General features: G+C 40.6%; 1 protein-coding gene across 18 annotated transcripts in view; it reads right to left on the bottom strand.

Annotated features, from left to right (window-relative positions):
• ENOX1 (ecto-NOX disulfide-thiol exchanger 1) overlaps positions 1 to 24,410 on the bottom strand; it is a 616,720-nt gene that overhangs the window by 139,995 nt on the left and 452,315 nt on the right. For all 18 annotated transcript variants that reach the window (XM_074387775.1, XM_074387776.1, XM_039473378.2 and 15 more), the window contains 2 exons: positions 10,811 to 10,917; positions 6,769 to 6,886 (listed from right to left, as the gene is read on the bottom strand). In XM_074387775.1, coding sequence (XP_074243876.1) covers positions 6,769 to 6,886; positions 10,811 to 10,917 — 225 coding nt within the window. The remainder of the gene's footprint in view (positions 1 to 6,768; positions 6,887 to 10,810; positions 10,918 to 24,410) is intronic.

The following is a 24,410-nucleotide window of genomic DNA, read 5'->3' as shown; positions in this document are numbered from 1 at the left end:
ACCAGGTATTACTTTTATAAAAATACAACTTTTCTTTTTAAAAAATGTTACATGCTGTTAAAGTGCAATAGAGTGACCTACTGAAAGTGTTTTCTATAAGCATCTACTAGAATCACAGGTAAGCACTTGACAAAATTCATTGATGTTTTAAAGGATAATCCCTTTTTCATAATCAGAGATTCCCACATATTGCTTATAAATGAAAAGGGAAAATCAGGAACAAAGTCTACTGAAGAATTCTCTCCTGTTTTTAGCAAAGAACAACAACAACAACAACAACAACAAGCTTACAAACTTGCCCAGATTCTGTCATCTAAACTCCTTCAAAAAATATCCTGATTTTTTCTGGAAGTTGTGCAAACCGCACTTAAATTCCAACAACACTGTGTTAATTTTGCTCAAATGCAAGCTGAAAATATATTTTAACATCCTGTCAGAATGAGATACTAAGAGTGTCGATAAAATGACACTAAAATAAATGTAAATTTAGATTTCTGTTACAAGTGGCTGCTTGGCTCTGGGAAGACGTTAGGTTGCTATAGTATTTTCCATAGCAACTTTGCATTTTATTACATAAATATTCCCTCAGTGTCCTTAAAGCCTGCTACAGAAACAGGATTAAATCTACTCTCCTATGTAATGATCCTGCATCAAACCTTACCAGAATAAAATGCCCAGAAAACATAATAAACTGTAATCTAGATAATGGCGTTCCTGGCAGTCAGTAAGCATCAGAGCACTCGGGGCTGCACGCAGGCAGCAGTGCGGTGACCCTGTGCTGCTCCTTGGCCATGTGTCTTAACCTTTCCCAGGTCAAGGCCTTGGTGGCTCTCCCTTTCTGAAGGGTGGTTGCTAATGTCCTCATTCTTTTCCTCTGCCTGCCAACTGCCCGTCAGCCCAAGCCCTCCACCAGGCTCAAGGGACTCATGGTGCTAAGCAAGAAGCCAAGGCCTGACAACAGCTGGGAACATGCTGGGCTGTCACACAGGAAACCTTGGGGAGATCCCACCCAGCGCCAAGCTAGGATCAAACAGGTATGGATTGTTTAAGAACTTCGGTTAGGCCTCAGTTGAGTTTCATGGAGGTGCAGCACCATTGAGTAGTGAAGAGTATTAGGGAAAGTCCTTGGTCCCCTAGACACTAATGTTAGCAACACAGATCAATCTTACCTAAAATTCCAGATTATGGAAAGTTTGTGCATATATGAGAGAGATGTCAAGAATCATACCATTGTTAGGTGCTACATAAAAATAGGATTATAAGGGGGCTAAGCTTAAAGACAGTTTAGTCTCCAAGTGTGAATTTATAAAACAAACACAGTCTGGTTGGGCAGAAGGAGTGTTTCCATTGAAATGGAATCTTCTGCTACAGGATCAATTTAAATAGCATCTGTTTTATTGCATTTAAAAGGTGAAGCAATTTGCAAAAAAAATTTTTTTCTACGCTTTTCAGAAGCATATCCATTATGGAAAGGGAATTGTAACTGCACACAAGATTAGGGAACTTAAAAATCCACCCAAAATAAACACTTATTTGAATTCCTTGGGCAAGAGTACCAAGATTTTAAAAAACAAAGAAGGGAAAGAAACAGGAAACCCTTGGCTCCTTTGCAAATGAAACTCTGTTTAGAGTTTAGGAAGAAAGCAGGCTACTCAGCCCTCCTTGCAAGATTTCTTTTATCATCTTTAAGCCACATTAGTTCTGATTCATCACATTTCCTTGTTTGGCCCCCTTGGGTTCCCAGAAGAAAAAATGCTTGTCTTTGATTCCGTGGTCATTGATGGACACAGCCCACTGCTCTATTTCTGTTTCAGGAGATAGTGCCCTGGGCTATCATTACATGTGAAAATAGCTTATCCTTCTATGCTTCCACTGGACACAGACACCCCTGCCCTTGGGGTCTGCTGGTGCCTGGAGCTCAGATCCTGACATGTGGCCCCAGACTGAGCCATCTCACTTTCAGTGAATTCTCTTGTCCCTCTGCCAAGTTCTGAGCCAATCTAGAGTGAGCCTGCTTTAGGTTACATTCAGTGCTTCCTAAAAGTAAGTTTCTACCAGCTGTGAATGACAAAGCCCTTTTCAGTTGACCCCTTCAGTCAGCTGCCGAACCCTGTTTGGTATTCAGTAACCCTCTCCTTCTGTGCCCAGGCCGGTGATGCGGTAGCAGTGAGCCTCTTCTCAAGACTGTGCCTGATTATATTCTACTGATGGGCATCTTTAAGGATCTTTCAGAAGCACTACCACGCAGAAAATACTTAATCTGAAAAAAATAGGTTGTCCTGCTATTCAAAGAAATCAATGGGATGGTCAGAGACAGCCCTATTAGTATTTATTAGTATTATTGTAATGTAAAGCTTCCAAGTACATATATAACTATTTAGATAGGCTGATACTTCTAGTTCCAACCGAATCTAATTATGAGTTCCTAATTTGATTTAGTGGCTGAAAGATTTGGAAAGTCCTTGTTTGACTTCTTAGTGAAGTTTAAAAAAAAATTCCTTTGTACCTATGTTATGGTGAATTTTCATGAAAAATTGACAACTCAGAAGACAATCTTCGTAATTAAGAGCATCTGCTCCTATGAAGAGCTCAGAGTTTAAATGAAATGTTGTTAAAATTCAAAAACTTTTTTTTATGTTTTATGGAATGGTATAATGATTGTCTATTGAGCAAGGGACTTTTTAGTTTCACTCTTCTAAAATTTGTGTTCAAAGTACACTCATCAAATAGTGGGTGAAGTATACACACTATGAAGTGATGTTCATTGTGGTTATATACTAAATTTTATTTACTGGCTTTAGGACATACCTAACATTAGAATTACACTGTTTTCACTTAAAACACCCTGGAGGACAGGGTGCCCTGTATCTAACCCTCTGTGCCCAGGGTCTACAGCACCTTGAACATACAAAATGTAGATAATCAAAACAATGCCAGACTATAGCTCTCTGGGGCATGGCCTGTTCACCATGTGGCACTGAATTTTGTGTGTATAAAGTTCTGAACATTTTGTTTGAATATGCCTCTTCAGACTTGCGATTTCAATTTATTTAGAACAAATGCTCTCAGGGTTATCATCTTCCTATCAACTTCCGGGCAAAGGTATCAAAAACATTCAGATCAGAAGAAGGGGAATATGAATTGAAGTCCACAGACTTTTATTGAGTACTTACTGGGGAAAAGCTCAGGGCTGGGTGTTGGAGGATGACGAAGATAACAAGCAGAGTTAACACTTACTGAGTATTTACTAGATGCTCAACACTCTAAGTGAAGTCAGAAGTGCCTTACATGCATTGACTCATTAACCCACAATACTACAACGTATCGGGTTTTGCCATCTGAGGCCTTAAAATCTAGGACAGACTTCCTCTTTCCTTTCTCCTTTTAAATTTCTTGTGGACACTACCCTGCCCAGCAGAGTGAACCTGGAGGGAGGACGGGAGTGGAGAAGGAGAGAGGTAGAGAGAGGGAATGAGGAGGAGAGACAGAAAGAGAAAAAGAAGAACAGATCTGGATTTTAAAGTTTGGCTTCATTTCAGTAGGAGGCAGACTAAACAAAAATAAATTTGAATTTTTATCAAAAATTATCTTCACAGGCTTTAGAGCAGGATGCTGATCTTCTTGAATGAATGCTTCAATAAATCTGTCATCATTTTCAAATTTATTAACAAAATTCATTTTCATTTTTATCAGCATCTTAGTTTTGCTCCAGTGAACTCCCTTTTCCCCTTTAAGATTCAACTGATGAAGAAGAGTGAACACCCCACCCGGAATTCTATTGTAGGTATTGGAGAATCATAGCTAAAGGCATATTGCAAATTATTATATGTGGTAAAAAGTAAAAGTACAATGAAATTATTCTTCATATCCAAAACAGCGAAGATATATTGAAATTGGATTATTTTTTAAAAAGTAAACCCAAACTATCATACAAGTCCTTACACAATAAATTATGCCTTTTCTAAACACTAAACAAGTCATTTCTAAATACCAAACAAGTCAATTCTTTCCATCTCCTCCCTGCCCCCCAAAATAAAACCCATTACAGGGTAGTTTTTGTCTGAGTATGGAGATGACAAGCAAAGCTGGCCCTGGGGGACCAGAGATGGCACAGGGAGGTGACAAATGAAAGATATTCTCTTCCGGAATTTCCAAGAATTCCTGGGTCAGCTACTACCCAGGAGGTCTGGGGCAAAATCCCACTGTTGCAGCGGAGAGGAAATTGGCAAGGGATTCCTTAAAGGATGGAGACTTGAATTTCATTTCAGCACTGGCAATTCCCCTGTTAGTGAATCAGAGTGCTACATTTCGAGAGGACTGCTTCTATGTAGGTGACTGGCAGATGGAAATGTGTACCTAAAAACAAGTGATGTGTCACCTACGGAGATACCGCTGGAAGGTGTTTCCCTCGGGCTATGGCCTCCATCCTTCCCCTTCAAGCAACAGTTAGCAGGGATTTGTCTGAGGTTTGAACAAAAGACCAGATGGGAATTCTTGCTGTCAGGCTGTGTCCCCAAATAAGCAGGGCTGAAAGGAAAACAAGTGCCTGTCTCTGGGCCAGATCTTCAGGGCCCCGTGGAATAAAAAAGGTTAGTTGCCTTCCTTTCTCTTTAATCAGTCCTGTCCTTTCTTCAGAAACCACATGCCATGATCTCTGGTCCATCTCATTTTGAAAAGTACGAAAAGACTCTGAACTCCTCAGGGCCTGGCATTTGAACTCCAGTCCTTTCATCTCTTCCCTCAGAACCTGGTACACAACATGCCCTGCTCTTTGCTCATTAATTCGGCTGACCAAGTAACAAGACTGGTGAAAGTGTTTTGAAAGTTCAGGCTCTACTTCATGCTCTCATCAGATGCCTGGGGAATAAACCAAGAGAGGTGTCGGGGGATAAGCCAGCCCCCGATTCTATAGGCATGTACGTGTTGCAAGACCTCGTCAGTGAGCGTACTGTTCAGAGTCATCATTATTCTGGTCCTATCCTAAGCAGACTATGAAATTATATACAATTCTTACTGGGGAATCTGACAAGCTATTTAAAAAGAAACATCACCCAAACAAACAAAAAGCCACAGGTTCAAATCAGAACTTCTGACTGATGCAGCTCTTTTCTCCTACACCTACCTTGTCAGCATATTAAGAATCCAAGTTTCATGTCAATTTGCCCCTCATCCAGAAGCTTCACAAAGGATTAAAGCGCTTTTGACAAAAAAAAAATATTTCTTTATTTGAAGATCTCGTTGAATTTAAGAAATTCACACAAATCCTTGATTCCCTTCTTTTGCTATGTTAAGGTTTGGAGAATAGAGATCTTGTGAGGAAGGTGGTCTCCTCAAATAAACAAACCTGAGAGTAAAGCAGTCCTGAGGAATCTGATGTGGGCTTAGTAGGAGACATACATCATTGACACATAAGTGCTAGGTTCATTTTTCAGACAAAGGACATACGGCTTCAGAAAATAGTGGCACAGTGCTGGCTGTATGCTAAGCTTCTGGAAGATTAAAATGAATTGAATTTGAGGGTGAAAGGGAAAGTTTCTAAGGCAGTGGTACTCAAATTTTGGCATGCATCAGAATTTCCCATAGGGCTTAAATCACAGACTGCTGGATTTCACTTGCCCACACCCCTGAACTCACTAGAAGTTTTTGATTCAGTAGCTCTTGGGTAGGGCCCGCTAACTTATATTTCTAGTAAGTTCCTAGATGATGCTGATGCTACTGGACTGATAACCACTACTTTAAGGAAATTAAAGCCTTTCTATATATGCCTGTATACAGGAGCTTTTTCTTATGATCACCCCTCGCACCCCTGACATTCTCTTCTACAGCCCCAGAGAAACAGAACATCCTGACCACTTTGCCGTCTTGGTGACCTGATCCTTTTGGAATCTTGATTCTGGCTTCTTAATAAATTAACAAAGATTCTTGACTCCTGGTCACCTGCAATCTTTCTGCTAAAGAGTCTGTAACAGATGTGTGTTTTATTCACTCGTACACATGAGGAGACAGATCAAATCTATACCATCCCTGTCATTTCCTTTTTTGGCAATCATGGCAATTACAGTTCTTCCTAGGTCCTTTAGACGATACCTTTCCACTCAGACAAGCAGTCTTCCTTGGTGTCTCATGTTCTGAATGAGCTTTTCCCTTGCCCGCTTTTATAATACCAATGGATTTACATATAATTCAATGAGAGCATTCTAAATTAGCATCTCCCATTAGACAAAGCACACCAAGCAAGATTCTCTCTAAGCTTCTCTTCTTTTTACAACCCAAGGAGTGACACCCCTAGCTTGATAGCAAATGGGGCCAGCTTTTTAAATACAGGTTAGGTGAAAGAAGATTTATGTGAAAAGAAGTCTAATTCTCCAGCATCTTGGCTCAGGAGCTAGAAAGCTTCTTCAGGGGGATTAAACAATTCCCATGTAAGAAGTATACTGACTAAAACCAAATTTTATCCGTCTTTTAGCATCAGCTGTGGCTGCCATGCTCTGGAAAAGGATTTTTAAGGAAACAGGCAAATATCCCTGAAAAAAAGCATAATGGCCCCAGATCTACATACAGAGAAACAACCGGAGCAATTTAAATCACTCTGTTCCTAAGAAGGAGTTTAAAGTTCTATTAATAAAAAGCAGAGTCACTCAAAGATGAAAGTTTAGTATAATTCAAATAAAAGTGAGTTATAGGGCCATTTCCCAATACTTATTCCCCATCTGAGATTTGGAAGATCATTATGATACCTCATGGGTCTGTGGCAGTTACTGGCATTACCTGATTCATCGACTCTCATTTTTTTTGTAGGGCTGTCACAATTCTCATCATCAGACATTTCCATTTCTTCTTCGCGGCGGATGCCCATGAGCTGCTCACTTTGAGCATTCCGGAGCTCCTGCAAGTAGAGGATACCCAAATGTCAGAGTCATAGACACATATGACTTTCCCCAATGGTCTTTGGGTGTATATAACTGATAATATTAACATTCAGAATCCAAAGGTTTTATCTCCCAAATATAGCCTCACCTAACCTAAAGGAGGTTCTGGAGGGTAGGGGGTAGAGGATAGACCAAGGTCAGGCTGAGATTAATCCCTGCTCACCTATGCCTAATTAAGGGCTCTTTAGCAAATTATTTAATCTCTCTTGAGTCTCAATTTCCTCATTTGTACAAAGGGGATAATAACATTCACCTGGCAGAGCTGCAAAGACTACATAAAAATATCTGTTACATGGCTGGCATATGTACACTAAGGACCTAGAACTTACGGTTAAGAACATTAACAGTGGAATTTTAAAAAGCACTATTCTACCACTGACCCACTGTGTGTGATATTAGAAAGAATTCTTCATCTCTATTAACATAAATTGCTCACTGGAATATTATGATAAAAATAGTTTTGAGGATGAAATGAGTTAATGCATGTACAATACTTAGTATCATGCCAGACACTTGGTTTGCTAAGTTGATAATGCCGGAAATTATTATTTCTCATGCAAACATGGTGCCCCTGCATGTGTGTATGCACACGTGTGATCACATACACACACATATAAGCACACATACACCATCAACTACATTTAAAATTAGTAACATGTTATGGAACAAAACACAGACAGATGCCTTTTCTTTTGTACTGCACATGGTCACGCAGGGGCTATTGTTTTTGTTGTAACGGTTCCTTAGCATCACGTTTAGAGCCACAGATTTTAAGATCACATCTTACTTTCTCCACTTATTAGGGGAGTGACTACAATCAAGTTATTTAATTTATTTGAGACTTTGTCTATTCACTCACAAAGGAGGAATAACAATACAAGGCTGTTTGAATGCAATAGCATTTGTAAAAACTCATTGTAAAGAGTAAAGAATTATACAGTAAATTTCTTACTACTGTGCCTAAAATCAGGACACTGTAATCACTTTTGCTAAATATTTATATTATTTTGTATCAAGCTGTGTATTACATATTTGTGAATCCTTCCTTATTCATTCTGTTCTCTTACATGTACTGTCTTCAGAAATACTTAAAACGGGAAAGGCTCCCTTATGCTTTTTCCCTCTGTAAAGTCTCTAAATAAAAGTCAAAGTTAAAATAATTTCATTTTATGATCAATAAACATATGAGTAACAATAAAAGTAAATTACTACATCTAATTTATTAGTGGTATGACTTTAAACATGGTTCCAGTGCCCATTTGATAGACATGCATATATCACTTCATGTTATGGGTTCTCTCAATTCTTTACTCTCCTTAGCGCACAGATTTTAACTACAGCACGATGGAGAAGAAATTATTTATTGCTAACAGCATTTGAATGATCAACAATGTACCCTGGGAATCACCCTTGCAGAGGACAGGGAAGGAGGAAAGCAGAGAGACAAGGTCTGGGGTGGGGTCAGGGGCACCAATCACAGGGCAGACCTAAGAGGCCAGAGGGACGGCAGACAAGGCCTCCTTATTTGATTATGCCACCCAGAAGAAACAGGTGCCAATTCCATCTTAAATAACACCATCAGGCATTGGAGGTGGGTGTCACATGTGATTAGTGGGGAAATTTTTAGGCTGTGGACAGCTAATTTTTCTACTGACAAAGAGCCCAATTCCCAAAGAGGTGGCCTGAAAACACTTGAAACAAGGAAAAGTCAGGTGGAAAGAATAAATGAGGCTGAAAGGGCCTGTTGTTTAGTCCCTGAGATTAATGACACACTGTCATATGGAAGTTGTTCTTGTGGGAAAGGGTGGTGGAAATGAAAAAAAATTGAGGAAAAAAAAAAAAGCTGAGGGTGTTTCCACAGGGTGCCTCCGGTTCAGCATTAAATCACTAGTACACTCTAATAACTCTGTAGAGGTGTTGCAGATAATTAACAGATGCTGTACATTGGAATGTGGGAAAAAAATCAAGCCAATTATCAAGCTTATACGCAACTGAGAAATCATCCGCAATGTTAAATTACCAACTGGTATTTAATCAATTAAGTGACATGCGGGAAAGAAAATCACAGCTAATTTAGAATTCTGTGTCCTAACGTATGTCAAAAGAGGTGGGGAGAGTAGCAGGAAGGCACAAAGATCCTTCGCAGGAGCACCTTTGACAGTTGCACTCCATCTGTCCCTCTGGAGCCTCACTTCTGCCTCCTAGCACCAAGCAAAGCAAGCAGGCTTCCTTAGGCCCGCATGGAAGCCTTCACACGTTCTACTCCCCACTGTACCCACGGGAGGAGGCAGGGCTAAGCAAAGGTGAAAAGTTGAGACAGATGTGGTGGGAAGCGTGATTCAGATCAGTAAGTGACATTTGCTGACACATTCTAATGATGGCCTTTTTATGCTCAGGTTTATTATCAGGCCACCAGCCTGTCTCTCAACACTCCTTTTAATCATGTTTGGTTTTTATGTGAAGAAATAAATAATTCACGGACTGATCATTCCCGAATCTGAAGCATCATTTATGAACTCCAATTTGTATTTTCATAACCCTCAGTTTGTATACTGCATCACACACAGAGGACTCTTTTTCAATCCTGAAAATCAACCTGGACCTGGGTCTTAGGTCAGAGTCAGGGAGAACACCAGGAAAGCATCCTTCATTTTTCTGGCCCCTGAAAAATTAGAGAGAAATCCCACCTCTTCCTTACTCATAGTCCTGAACAGAAAAACAGAACTGTATCAGTCACCCACCACCTTAGGCATTAGTGAACAAAATTAAAAATGTCCTTCTTAACAATAAATTGCACTAGCATTTTAAGTGTCACATTATTGTGAAGTCATTCGGTATTCACCATAATAACAGTGATAATAAAGAATTCATTTGGTATTCATGTGGATGTTACATCTAGTGCTATTGGTATTCAACTGTAATTTAGCATTAGTTAATGGGCACTTAAAATGCTACCCAAATGATTGATATCATAGTACTCTGTGGTTCCTTAAATTCTATATAAAATACTTATTTTACAAGTGTGAGCCAAAATCATTAAATAAATAAACCTTACCTTCCATAAGTTTGGAATTTTGAAAGAGGGGAATATCATTTAGAGAACTTTAAGATTAACATGCTAGAGATGGAGAGGCATCCAAATGAAAAACGTTCTTTCATTTAAAAAAAAGAAGCAAAGACAGTATACTTACTTTTAAAGTACAGGTTCAAAGGGTACACTACTCTGTGGAGTTAAAAATAACAGCTGGACGACCAATGACTAATGACACATTTTGGTCCTTCTAGGTGACTAGGAGGTCAAGTTCTAGACTGTTCTCTTGGGGGTAGATACTCACACTTCACACATGCATGAATGCCGATGGGTGGACCCAGCTGGCCTAGATACTTACTCCCCTTACAACATTGGCTCTGGGGAGAAGTGTAATAGGATTTACTGGCTAGCATAGGAGATTATGATGAGAAAATATGGACAGAAAGTTGTACTTGTCCAAAGAGCAAACTGTCAGCATCATGTAGAACACTTAAAAAAAAAAAAACAACCCTCTGTCTTTAAAAGCCAGTTTTCTATTGTAAGTTACATTTTTCTTCAAAATAATTTGCTAGGCAAAGTGTCTTGGTTTACTTCTGAGATCTTTACTATGAATGGGAAAAATTATTTTCTCCCATAGCAGGGGAGAAAAACACTCTGTTCTCATAAGTGTTAAGTCAGCTGCTTTTCTGGACAAGGAACAAATCTCAGCTGCATTTGGAGCTGACAGTGAGACCAGACAATGGCAGGCAGACTGCCCACTGTAACAGAAACCATCATGGCTGCAGCCACGCTATTCTCTGCCAATCCAGCTGTGTGATGGTGGTTAAAAAGTAATAATAAAATCACCAACCTCAGAATGCTTTCGCCAAATGTCTATGTTCTTGCGCTGGGCTTTCGAGAAATGGTCCCAAGCTTTTTGTCTGGTAGAAGCGTTGAAAACGGCCACAATCTGCTCAACTTTGGTGAACAAGGAAGTCAAACAAGACAAGTAATTTATGTTGTGATCACTATAGGGAAGCAAAGCAAAGACACTAGGAGTCTATGGATGATGTCACAATAGAAACAACATCATCAATATCCATCCAATTTGTGCCTTTTGTACTTACATTTTAGCAAGGTTGGGGATGTCTCCCTTCAAGTCTGCCTCCATAACTTTAGGTTAAAACAGATTCTAAGTATGACTGGGAAAGGGCATGGGCATCTACTTCCAAGCATTCTTTAGCTGTTGTTTCCATATGTGATTTGGTCTATCTATATACCTAGATCTATAGATATACAGACACTGGTGTTGGCATCCAGATATACAAAGTAATGCCAGGTTGGGTATGGAGAAATGAAGCCAGGGAGAAGTGGCTGAACGAGGAAGAGCCAATCATATATCACTTTTCCTTTTGGTCTCTATCTCAAGGACTCAACTGCAGTCCTCTCAAGACATTATCATGTCCAAGTTCCAAGCTGGGACAATAAACAGCCATGCCATATCTCCCCTCAATCTCAGGGAGTCATTCTTCCTCCTTGGCTCCTGTTTCTCCCCCTGTTGCACTGACTGCTGCCAGCCCTCCAGCCCTCTGGCAGGGAACAGGAACCACAGCCTCCACTTCAAGACAGACCAAAGCTCACCCAACCAGTGGCACTGGCATGCAGGTCTTATTTCAACCACCATAGGGCGCCCTCCATAGCTCCTCATGATCACCTTCCATTGTCACTTTCATAAGGCTCTGGCTCCCAAACCACTTGAAGTTCTAGCTTTACCATCTTGACTTAATTTAGCACTTCTGCTGCTTCCAGACCTGGTGCTACTGGACTGGTAAATGCTGAGAGGTTGTGAACAAAACTACCTAGACAAAGGCATGGGCACTTAGTAGTGGGTGTTAGGGGTGGGGCCAACTAACTGTAGACTTAATCTTCCTTAAACAGTTATTGATCCAGTAAGCATGAGATGAAGGAAATTAAAGCACTGAATTAATCATATGATTAAAACTAAAATTCTAAATTTTTAGTTAGGAAGGCATGGTTAAAATTAGGTTCTCAAGGATTCTAACACCTTATCAACATAAATCTTTCATAAGTGATTCCCAAGGCTCTATTATAAAAAAGGACATCAAAGCTCTTCCAAATCTTCTGGTGTCCAAAGAATGTCAAAGAACAATAGATTAATCCTCACAGAAGAACACTTGGTGCCATAATTTTTTAAATGAGCACACAAAATAAGTGTATAATGGAGCAGAAAGAAAAAAGCAAATTCCATTCACTTACAATATTGTGAATATTTTGTATGCTGATGAGCAACTACTTCTCAATCTATAGCTAATTTTCACAGCGGGCTTTTATCTTTTTACTATTAACATTTTTACTATTTTCCACTTCAGGAGAACACCAACCCCAAATCTCCTTATTTAGCAAAACCTGTCATCATGTCACATGATGAATTTATTTCACTCAATTTTAAGAGGAGGATTTGCCTTCACTTTGGCTCATACTCTCGTTGGGCACATGTGGCTTCCCTCCCCGACCTCGCCTGGAAAAACTAAATACCAGAATAAACACCTGGGGCTGCTCTCAGTGCTGGCCTTGGCTCACCACTGACCCTTAGTGCTCTGGTTGGCTGCCCTGCAGCATGGCCAGCAGAAGAGAGAATCTGTTCTGGCAGATCACTGGGGCTTTTCTGTTTTGTCTGTACACAGGCTGGGATCATTGGGAATTTCAGCTGCCTTCTGTAGGGGCAACACAGAACAGTCAGCCCCAAATCTAGGCTGGCAGGAGTAGTTAATAAAAGAGGTTATTAAAAGAGTAATGGGCTTCATTGCTTATAACAACAGAGCTCTTTGGCATCCTTTAGAAGGGGAAGAACTATGGTGTCCTCTCACCAGTCCTAAGGGGAAAGGACAATAAGGGTTGAGACTGTTTGGGTGGGAATAGTGAAAATTCTGACATCAATCAGAGAAGGCTGTTAATAAAAAAAAAAAAAACTAAAGAAAAGTATATCTGTTCATAAAAATGTGTAAGGGGTCGGGGAGAAGGAAGGTAAGAGAGACTAGCAATGCACCTGGAGGAGTATAGAATAGAAAGCACTAAGGCCCACCTCAAACAAATCTCCCAAGCTGAATTTTTGTTTCTTAATGCTATCTAGGCTCATGATAGAGCCTTCACTCTGTAGGGTACAGAGGAATTTGTTTTTCCTTTAAGGAGTAACGTTTCCAATAGTGCACAGCTTTAGGAGTAAAAGGAGATCCCCTAATATCTACTCAAGCCATGTGCTATTAGAATATTTCCTGTTTGTGGCTAAGTGCCTCAGTCACTTAGAACACATTATTACCATATCCCAGGGCATAAGTTCAGTTGATTCATCATTCAACAAACATCTGGATTCCTACTAGGTACTAGGAACATGATTAATTGCTAGAAACGTATGATCAAGGCCCAGTCCTGTCCTTGATGCAATCATAGTTTCAAAAGAGAAAGAAAGACAAGCAGGTAATTATCCTGTGCAAGAGAGGCACAGATGACAGCTTTGAGGACACAGAGAAGAGAGTAACTAAGTAGATGAGTGGGATTAGAAAACATTCCACAAATAAAGCAACATTTCTGCCAAGTCTTAAATAGTGAAGCAATGCTTGCTAGGCAGAGAAGGCAGGGATGGCCTGTTCAAAGGCTGGTATAGAGTTGTGGGAGAATGAGTGAAAGGAGCTGTGGAGCTGGGGCTAGTGCTAAGTATGAATTAAGAAGGACCATGCAAAGTTTCTCTGATTAGAAACTTTATATTGTAGAATTGGCTTGGGAGGAATTACAGTGGAATGAATTAAGGCAGAGGCTCTGGTGCGGAGTGTGGCACAGGCAGCCATTCGACAGGGAGACTTCATAGGAGGAGGCAGCTGACTTGCTACATGGGAAGAGGAAGAGGGATGGGAGGTCACAATGACTGGAGCTGGGAAGTACGTTCCAAACTACATGAACAAGCACGGGTGAGGGCTGAGAAAGAAGAGGAATCTGCTTTCGGACATGCTGAGTTTGAGATGCCTGAAGGCCATCCAAGTGGGGCTGAAATACGGATTAGGGGTTCAGAAAGGAGTCAGAATTCAAAGAGATGGATCGGAAAATTTCTGGACCATTCTCAATTTCTTGTATTCTTTTTAAAAAGGGTAATTAATTAGATGTAAGACTAAGTGGGATTTAATTGTATACTTTTCTTATGAACTTTTACACTTTTTTCCCTATACCAATCAAAAAGCAAAACAAAACAAGACAAAATCCAACAAAAACCCAATAACTGTGTAATTCAGCTGAGGTCTGGCAACTACGCTCACATGTCCCAGTTTACTTCTCCCATTGCTGCACACACTGTCCCTGAACCAGCTATTTGTCTTGCAAATGGAAGTTCTTGGGCACACACACAAAAAGGACTCTGGAGGATTGCTTGGCTCAGCATTAATTCATGAGCATTAGAGAAAAAGCACCTCTAAGAGTATGCCCTAATGAATGTCATTCAAAGACAGCATTATTTTCAAACTCATAAATCAAGACGACTACGGGGATTGACGTAAATACACTATTCATTGCTTACAGTAGGAACCACCAGAGAGGAATCCCATGAATCAGATGACCACTTACTACTTCTCTGGTATAATTTGTACTACTTATTCTATGTTAAGTAGTTACTATCCTAACAGGCTCTTCAAAACTTTGCTTCTCAGAGAAAGTTATAACCAGCAAACAAGACAGCATTGGCATTTGTTTAAAACAAGCGGCTTACTTTGTGCTGCAGGCAGAACAAATTGAGATCAACTCCCTATCCAACGCCTTCACCACCTCAGCAGTCTACAGAGCGGTGGCCAGAGACCCCACACAATCCTGTCTCAGATAAAAAGCAGAGATCCTGTTCCGATTGCCACCTGATTTATTCAAGAAAGTATACTCGAAAGTTTTGCAGGTAAATTGTTTTTTCCTTGAGGGCTAACATTTTCCCAAATTTCTATTAGCAACTGAGAGAGCGCTCCATCAGAAAATTTAAATGTACCCCCTCACACTTTGCAAATCTTTCCCCCAATTCTGTTTGAATTTTTTGCCTAAATTAGGTTATTTGAGGATCATAAGAAAAGTAGAAATGATAAATTCTTCAGAAATACGCCTGAATGCCAGTCTTAGATATCACAGTAGAGTCCCTAGTATACCCAGCAGCTATAAATGACCCTAAGGGCAGGATAAACGGAGCCCTGATGAAGTTGCTAATCACTCCATTCAGCTGCAAACCCTCACTAGTGGTTATTCATTCACTTACACACGTGTTTGTATGGAGATACATACCCTCACTGAACATACACGTGTTACACACATACATGTCTACATGCTTCCAATTTGAAACAAATCCATAAGACTAATTTAACAACATTTTTTGCATTTTTCCCAACCCCAAAATGTTTGGACATTTGGTGAGTTTACAGCACACTTCTTACTGATAGAGAACTTTACAGACCATCATGAGACGCAACAGACTTTAGTCTTTCAGGGAGGGAAAGCTCAGAACAGGCCATCCTTCTATCCAGAAACAGTCCACACTGAAGCAAACTCCCTGGGAAAAAGCAGCCACTGAGCACAAAAGTTCAGATTTCCGGGCTGCACAAGACACCTGAGTTTTGAGCTCTGGGCAGGAATGCATGGGAAGTGATAAAAGAGAAAGGTTAGGGTCCTCCAGAGAACACAAACGCAGCCCTTTTCTCTTCATGTCCTGCCGAATGTGTTCTTTCTTACAGGCCCTGCACCTCCTGTATTCCTTGTCCCAGCTAAACAGCACTGAAAGAGTCTTAATCCAGTTAGTGTCCCAAATATCTGGAGAAACTGATTAAGTCCTTACAGGCAATAGGCTTGCCTAAATAAAGCACCTCAAACAAATCTCCCAAGCTTAATTTTTGTTTCTTAATGCTATCTAGGCTCATGATAGAGCCTTAACTCTGTAGGGTTCAGAGGAATTTGTTTTTTCCTTTAAGGGATAACATTTTCCCAAATCCTCTATGAATAGCTCATGAGAGATTTTCAAAGGCATATAACACAAATGAAATAGTTGACCTCTCCCACCCCAGCTTGTTTTTGTTGTTTTTAAATACTAACAGCTAGGGGAGAAGGGACAAAAGAAAAGTATAAGGCTTTAGATGTAGTGCTGGAATAGGCGAGCCTTGGCTCTAGACTGAAGAATTATAATGGAGGGAATGCGGTAAGTGATTCCAGCTCTCAGGACACCCAGAGGAGCAAGACAACGTCCAAGGGAGGAGCGGTAAGTGTCGGACAGCACATAAGAGGAAGCTGCTATAAAAGAGATTCCCAGACAGACTCCAGCACATTCACTCGGGTTCTGGGTCCTGAGCACGAAGGAGCTGCCAGTCAGCCTGGCAGAAAGCCCAGGAAACAGAGAATGAATACGGCCAAACCCATACTTTAAGGAGGAATGGACCAGAATTTCAAATTAAGGAGGGAAAAGGGCATTCTGGGGTTTTGTCTTGAGATGCATATAAAAAAAAAAGGCCTCATGTGACATCGTGAGTCCATTACAGCCCTCTTAAAACTGAGGCCAAACCACCACCAGCAGACATCATATTTCTGAACTTCCTGGCTAGATGAGGCCAGATATTTGTTTCTTTCAGGGCAGCACCCCAATGTTTTTGGCACTAGGAACTGGTTTCGTGGAAGACAACTTTCCATAGATGGGGGTGGGGGTTGGTTTTGGGATAGAACTGTTCCACCTCAGATCATCACTAGTTAGATTCCCATAGCAGTGTGCAGCCTCGGTCCCTTGCATGCACAGTTCACAATAGGGTTCACGTTCCTATGAGAATCTAATGCCGCTGCTCATCTAACAGGAGGCGGAGCTCAGGCGGCAATGCTCACTCACTTGCTGCTCACTGGCTGCTGTGTGACCCAGTTCCTAACGGGCCACGGACCAGTACTGGCCCAGGGGTTGGAGACCTCTGTTTTAGGGAGTGGAATTTAAAAAAAGAAAAACATACTGATAAAAGTGTATTAAAAAACAGGATGTTTTTAGCAAATTTCAAGCCAGCAAGAAATGATCAAATTATTCAAATAAAACAGAAGGATATTAGGCATATAGTGACTTTTAAAGGTTTGTATCAATGCAAGTATACTACAGGGAATTGTAGAGCCCTTTATTAATGCATATATTTAACAATTTTGGAAAGTGACAAAAAAATCCATGAGATTATAGATCTAGTATTTCCTCAAAACACATAGCACTTATCAGTTTTTTAACTCCAATAAGTCTCCTGCCTAGATTACCCCTACTGACTAAATGAAAGTAATGCACGTACAGAAGAAAAAGGGGACAATGTGAAAAATAAAAGTCTACCTTCCTATCTTGACAACTCTACCAATTTCTCTTTTGAAAGGTAACCAGTAACCACTATTAACAGACCCATCCAGAAAAAAAAGCTTATGCATATAATACAAATGGCGTATATTTTTCTATGCGAAACTGGTTTTACTTACACAAAGGAGCTAATATTACATATGCTATTCTGTACCTTGCTTTTTTCACTTATCTTGGAAATTCATATGTATGTTATCAATAAGGCTGCTTATAAGCGTCTTCCAACATATCTTCTGAAATCCTTACGTAAGTATCTTTATAAAAAATTCTTAGCAGTAGAAAGGATACATAAAAGAGCACCCAAAGTTTTAATTTTGAAAGGTACTGGCACATTGCACTCTAATTTATGTTCCCGAAGCGTTTTCCAGCTTATTTGTCGTATCCTTTACCAACAGTGCATGATCAAACTTAACTTGCCATTCCTGATAGATGAGAGAAAGACATGGATTACATGGAGACCCACTGTCTGTACCAGTGATATGTACGTTTGCAGTTTCCATTACAAATAACAGAAACAAGTCCAGACTCATTAAGCCTGCCCTGTATTCAGTTGGTTCCATGCTAAGTAAGAGCTGTCACACAGCAGCAGGAGGAGAGACCTAGTTTCTGGGGATCTTTTCTGCTTTGTGACCCTCAAAATGGCAACACTGATTTCCTCTGGGTCTCCACTAACTACATTAATGGTGATAAAAATCATAAAATGGTGATAGACAATTTCTAATTACTTGGCCCTTACTGGGCCAGGCACCACACTTGATGATTTAAAACAGTAGTTATCACAGTATGGTTCATCAGCATCACTTGGGAACTCACTAGAAAGGCAAACACCCAGAGGCCAGACCTACTGAAGCAGAAACTCTAGGGATGGGGCCCAATAGACTGCTCTAACAAGCTCGCTGCGTGATTCCAAGGCATGCTAAAATTTGAGGACCTCTGATGTAACACGTTATCTTACTTAAGTTTTCCAATGACCCTCTGAAGTAGGTGCTAGTATGAATGCCCATTTCACTGATGAAGAAACTGAGGTTTACTGAGAGGTATATTTACTTGTCCAAGGTCATATATTTAGAAGTGATGAAGTAAAAATGGGAATTACATCTGCCCAACTTCAAATCATGTACCTATACCCATAATATGATGTGCCAAAGTCTTATGAGCTCTGGGGTGTGTAATGTGCTAGACTGTACTAGACACTGGGGATAAAAAAGGGCCAAATATGCAGCTGGTCCTTGAGCTGCTCAGAGCCCCTGGGGGAGACAACAAATACATGATTGAATTGCAGGATGAGAACTGCTTAAGGGAGCTGCAGAGGATGCCAAGGGAGGCCAAGAAAGGCTTAAAGGACCCCTGTGCTGAAACTTGCAGGTAAGTTGAATTTTCAAAGCAAACAAGCAAAACACTGGAAGTTGTGATGGAGCAGCAAGCTGCATTTGCCTCTCTACAAAAGTGTATTGAGGAGCATGAGCCACGGTGCAGAAGGATAAAAGTGTCTGGAAAAAAGGTCCCTACTTCTTTTGTGTCTACCAGGCTGGAACCAATTTCTCTCAGTGTGTGCCCTCAGCCTTCTCATTTCATCTAAAATCCAGTCTGTCCTACTTTTTTTGAAGTAAAAGTCATTGAATAAGCCTCAGCAGGGGAAACTTACAGAGGTGGGGCCAAGGGAGTGCTTTCACGAATACAACACTGTTTTGGGGTTGCATGCAGAGGGAAGACAGTTGAGAAACCTGTTGGTCAAGTCCTAGCTCCATCACTAACTAGCTTTGTGACCTGAAAAAGTGTCTATTTGTTTGAATCTCAAGACAAAGGAAGCTGTGCTGGACCATATCTAATCTTCTTTCTGGCTCTGAGAGCCTCTAGAAGAAGGCTTAGCAAACTTTATCAGCAAAGAAACAGATAGCAATTATTTTGGGCTTTGCAGGTTATACATCTACCTTGGTGTAGAAGGTGTCTACACACCTAAGTGGGTTGTCTCCTTAAATAGAAATCCTCTCACTTTGTCTGTGGCTACTGTTTCATGATTATCCCTGAGCACAGTTTTCTTTGGTTGGAAAACAAACACTAAGTTGTACTTCTTTTTCAGTTATGCAAAGAGTTAGTAACACATCATCTCTGCTGTAAAGTAGCTTTATTGACACCTTACTTCTCCTCAATTTGAAAGTGTCCTGGCTTTAAAAAACTTTTGTAAAAAAAGTTTTCATGTGTGGATTCTGTCCAGTGTAACTCAGCGACTATTTCCCAGAGTCCTCCAATGCTAGCCACACACACTCCCCTCTCCTGATGTGGGGCAGTGGCTAGAGCCCAGTCATAGACCCGGGCTCATATCAAAGTGACAGAGTTTTCATCTTTAGCTCCCAGAAGCCATACCTTGCCTGAATTACTATATTTCACTTAACATGCACTCTAGTTCTTTATTCTTCCACAGTATAAGACTTGATTTCTATCTTACATTTGGTATTATTAAAAATATTTTCTTTTAAAAAAACATAATTATTTGACTCAGTATATATATATATTTTCCATGAGACTGAAAGGAAGTTTACCCTTCCCCCTCAAAAAAAAAAAAAAAAAGGTTCATTTCAGTTCTGGCAGGCATACTGTCCCCCACCATCACCTTTGGCATCTTGTGAAATAGAATGCTCTCTGCTCATCCTTGATTTTGAAATTTTTACACAAATTATTTTCTCTGGATATTTATTCCCTGAGACCAAAGAGATATTTTTTTAATGGAAATAATGTTTCCAGCATTTAATGCATTGGCAAATACAGCCATCAGTACAATTTTGAAGAGAAATAGAAAACTTGTCACATTGCTAAAGCAGTTATGGGGATTTTTTTTTTCTTCCCATGGATGAACTATAGCAATGACTGCCACCGACATGGGAAAACATTTTAACACTTCATAAAATTCCTTTTCGACAGCAGGGGACATAGAAGCCAAATTTCCCTTGGTGGAAATAAAAAATGTTGGCTGAGATGTTCCTAAAAAGTAAATGATTTCAGAAAGAGCTTTTCAGGCAGAAGAAATGTGGACGAGGACACCAATCTGCCTAAAAGGGGGATCGTCGTACACAGAGATCAGAAACCCCTCACATTTCACTCTAGCACTTAGCACACAATGGCACTGGATAAATAAATATTTGTGGAATGAATTTAATCATTCATTCAGACACCTGAGGCTTTTACGATTTTACCTGAGAAGACAGATGAGGGCGTGACAGTGGAAAACTGTCAGTGCCCTGTGCAGCTGTCTTTGCCAATAATTCTGACCAGTCTTCAGCACCTGCAGAGTGCTATGCACACAATCGCAACATCGAAACGTTGCTTAAAATTCACTGTAGTCCAAGAGGAGTAACCTTCACAGCAAGGTATAGGCAGAACATTTTCACAGAGTAATATCTGATCATCTGTTCTATGATCACTTTCGGAGCTTTGAACCTCATGATTGGGTCCTGGCAGATACTTGTGTTTAGATATCCAGAGACAATAAAGGATCCACATGGTTGATATGATAAGCACTGTGGAATCTTATGGGTGGAAAGGAGCCTTTGGGGATTATCCAGTTAAACGCTTTTATTACTGAGATGAAGAAAAGGAGACTTCAGTTGCTTAAAAGACTTTCCCAAAGTCACAAGGCTAATTAATGGTCAAACTGGGATTAGAACCAGATCTCTTCGCCTAGTGAAGTCTTTCCACCACTTGCAGTTTTAAGACCTAACATGAGGTTGATGTCATTTTCTACCACAAATGTATAAAGCAAAGTTGCATGATAGTTCTAACCTTTCCAATCTCCAGGTTGAAATAATACTCATAACAGTACCTTAATACTCCCACGGTAAAATTCTCAACTAAAGTATATGCTGTGTGCTCTACTTTAAAGAGAATGGCATATTAGAGCTAAGATCATCGAGATCATGGTTTACTAAAAAGCAACAACGTGTAGACTGTGTTTTGCAATTACTAGGTTCTAGCCCAATTTTCAGCATCATCTTCTTTTCCACCTGTGATTGGTCAACAACCAGTATTTTTTTCTGAGGTCTTCTTTGTGCTTATGATAATTATGTCAGGTCCAGGAGTGGCACAGTGAGGTAGAAAAGAGAACAGTAAGCAGCCAGTATCTCTATTCAACCTACAATCTTGCTAGAGGGAAAAACAAGCAAACAAAACAATAAACTTGATGCACATAAAATAATTAGAAGCTAAGTAAGTGCTCAAGGAGAGAGTATTAACAAGTGCCGCAGAAGGCAGGTGACAGGGAGATGGTTATGGCTTATCATGGATGAACAAGGTTTCAGGGAGGAAATGTGACAGAAGTGGGCTTCAATTTTGGCACTTGGAGAAGGCGAAATATTTCAGGAAAGGGAAACAGCATTAGCAAATGTGTGGAGGTAGGAAAGAGGGTGGCGCCGGGCAAATACTTCATTCTCTTGCCAGATACCAGCATTTACACTCAGTGTGATATCAGCACACCTCTCCAACTCTACCTGTAAACTGTACATTGACATTATAATATTCTTCTGATATTTTCATTTTATAACCACGTACCCACACACCCGCTCATATACTTAGAAAGCAAACTGTACAAGGAGCCAAGAGCCTTGGTTCTAATCTGCCCATAAACTGCTAAACGGCCAAGAATTTGTGCTTTTTCTCATGTCTGCTTTCTTCCTCTGTGAAATGAAAGGGTTTGGCCCAACCCTCTAAGACCACTCTTTGCTCTAACATTCTCTAATTTCTGCTTTTTAATCCGTGCTCATTATATGTGTGGCACATATTCTTAGATTAATATTAACCAACCCTTCTGCACTGCTGCTGGCTTTCCCATTTGCCTCTTCTCCAGTTTGTTGCCTTCTCTCTTACTAGGAAGAGGATTGGGAAAGTAGCAAAATGGGAATACCATGGCGTGTTTGAATTTTTATTCGATAGGTGTGTGTTGTAATTGTAAAAAGGCATGCATAACTCATCATCTTGGCATGCATATTAATAACTGGATGTGTCAGTCCATGCTTCCTGAACTTCATAAACGGATCCTGTATGAGCTTCGAAATGACAAGCCTTGTTCATAACTGAGAAACTAAAAGTGGGCAGGCCTATGGGGAGTTCCTATGAAGCATAAAGTTTTAAAAAGTAAAGATCGAAACTCCAATGTCTCTGAGTTGGAAAACCTTGGGAAGCTCCTGGCAAATGGACGGGTTAAGAAATGACATAAAGCTGAGACGAGGGTACTATTGGGATAAGGTGACATGAGAAAGACGATTTACCTGTGCCGACAATTATTTTCTCTTTCTTCTGTATCTAGCAAATGAGATCTATCCAGCTGGCCCAGAAGGGAAGAGAAAGCCCCAGGTGCCACAGCAGGATAGACAATGTCCTCATCTCACATCTTTGATAACTAGACATCCATGGTCAGAAGTGAAAAATCACCCCACAGAGAAGTGCATGGAAGCTGTGCTCCCCAAACTTCTGGTTTGGTTTAGTTACAGTCCCTTGACACCTTAAGCCAAGGCTTTGACAAAAAAAAAAGAATGACCGCTTGATATTTAATAGCTGGTCCTGGTGTGAAGACCAGAGATATGAAAGATGTTAGAACTTCCGCAAATATGGACAGAACTAAACGCCATCAAAGATAGAAGGTAACGGCTGTAGTTTGAAGGAGATGTATAAATAAATCACGACTTTTTCCTTATGTTATTATTATTAATGGCTTGGGATGTTTTTCAAAAGACATTTGTTAAGCACTGAACGTCAGGAATGATATCTCAGCTTTCTTTCTCCTCAATGGCTGGAGAGTAATCCAGGCCAAACATTTGAGCCTATGGATCCTTTCCAAATGAAAGCAAGAAGAAGTACACAAGCATGGAAAGGAGATGGGGCATCTTATCCAGCTCCTGGGTCACACCTGAAGTTTCCCTTGTCCTATTCAACCACTTAGCTATTTCCAGCAAAATCCATAAGGGGACCCACATGCTTTTAACATGCTTTGAACCCTGCAATGTACCTGAGCTTCCCTGGAAGTTGCTGAGTGAGCCCTCTGTTGGGGATACCAGGCCTGCCCCACTAGTTAGCTAGTTGGCCAATACACCTGCTTCCAAACCACCTCACAAGAATTTCTCAACATGCTTGGCTGTTTAGTGAACGGGCTACCAGGGAATGCCTTCAAGAACGTCGCTGACGCTGAGATCTTTTGGCACTGACACTGGGGAGATCCGTTATGTGGGAGGGAGCAGTTAGGGGTGCTCTGGAATAACCAGGAAATTTCCAGCCACCTGGGAGAAGGAAAACAGAAGTGCAACTCCTGAAGACTCGTGCTTAACAATTCTAATCTCGTTCTAAGGGAAGAAGCCAAAATGTGATTCCTGTGGTGCTTGCCAGGAATATTAAGGCAGACAAATGGGGTGTGACTGGTTCTGCTTTTGGAAAATGCAGCAAGTGTGTCAGTCACGGTGGACTTTGGCAGTTACTGTTTTATAAGCATCCCCACAGTCCTGACGCCAAACTCAACTTGCCACACTGAACAGAGCTGTAGAAAGCAGGAATTGTGGTTGAGACACAAATATAGCTCCACTAGAGGGAGGGAAACTCCAGACAGGAAAGGAAATGCATTCAGATTAAAGGAGGAGGAGATGTGCACACACCTACCAGGTTAGTCAGGTTACTGCTAATATTTTCACAGACCGGGTTCCTCTTTGCAGACTTTTTTGTAAAAGCACATAGAAGAGAATGGAAAGTTCTGAGGCTGCTCAATGAGATATGCAATCTTCCGGTGCTGCCTCACAGGCTTAATTCTAGCCGACGCTCACATTTAGGGTATCTCTCAACTTCCAACTTCAAGTCATCTTGAAAGATCTTGGCTGTCAAGGACTCAAATGAAGGCCCCTCACAGCCTCCATGGCTGGGATGTATACACCCTGGCTAGCACTGTAGGATTTTCATAATCTCGGTTGATATCTGCCAACTGCTGAAATACTTCTCAGAATCAAATTACAGGGCTAAGGGGGATTCTCAAATAGTAACAGACAGATGGTAAATACAGAGATTGCTGGATGGTTAAAATTGGAGATACTCCAACGTAAATTTTTGA

Source organism: Saimiri boliviensis, chromosome 16, assembly GCF_048565385.1.
Source record: "Saimiri boliviensis isolate mSaiBol1 chromosome 16, mSaiBol1.pri, whole genome shotgun sequence".
Classification (NCBI taxonomy): Eukaryota; Metazoa; Chordata; class Mammalia; order Primates; family Cebidae; genus Saimiri; species Saimiri boliviensis.
Note: the sequence above shows the minus strand (reverse complement) of the source record. Positions and strands in the feature narration are given on the sequence as shown.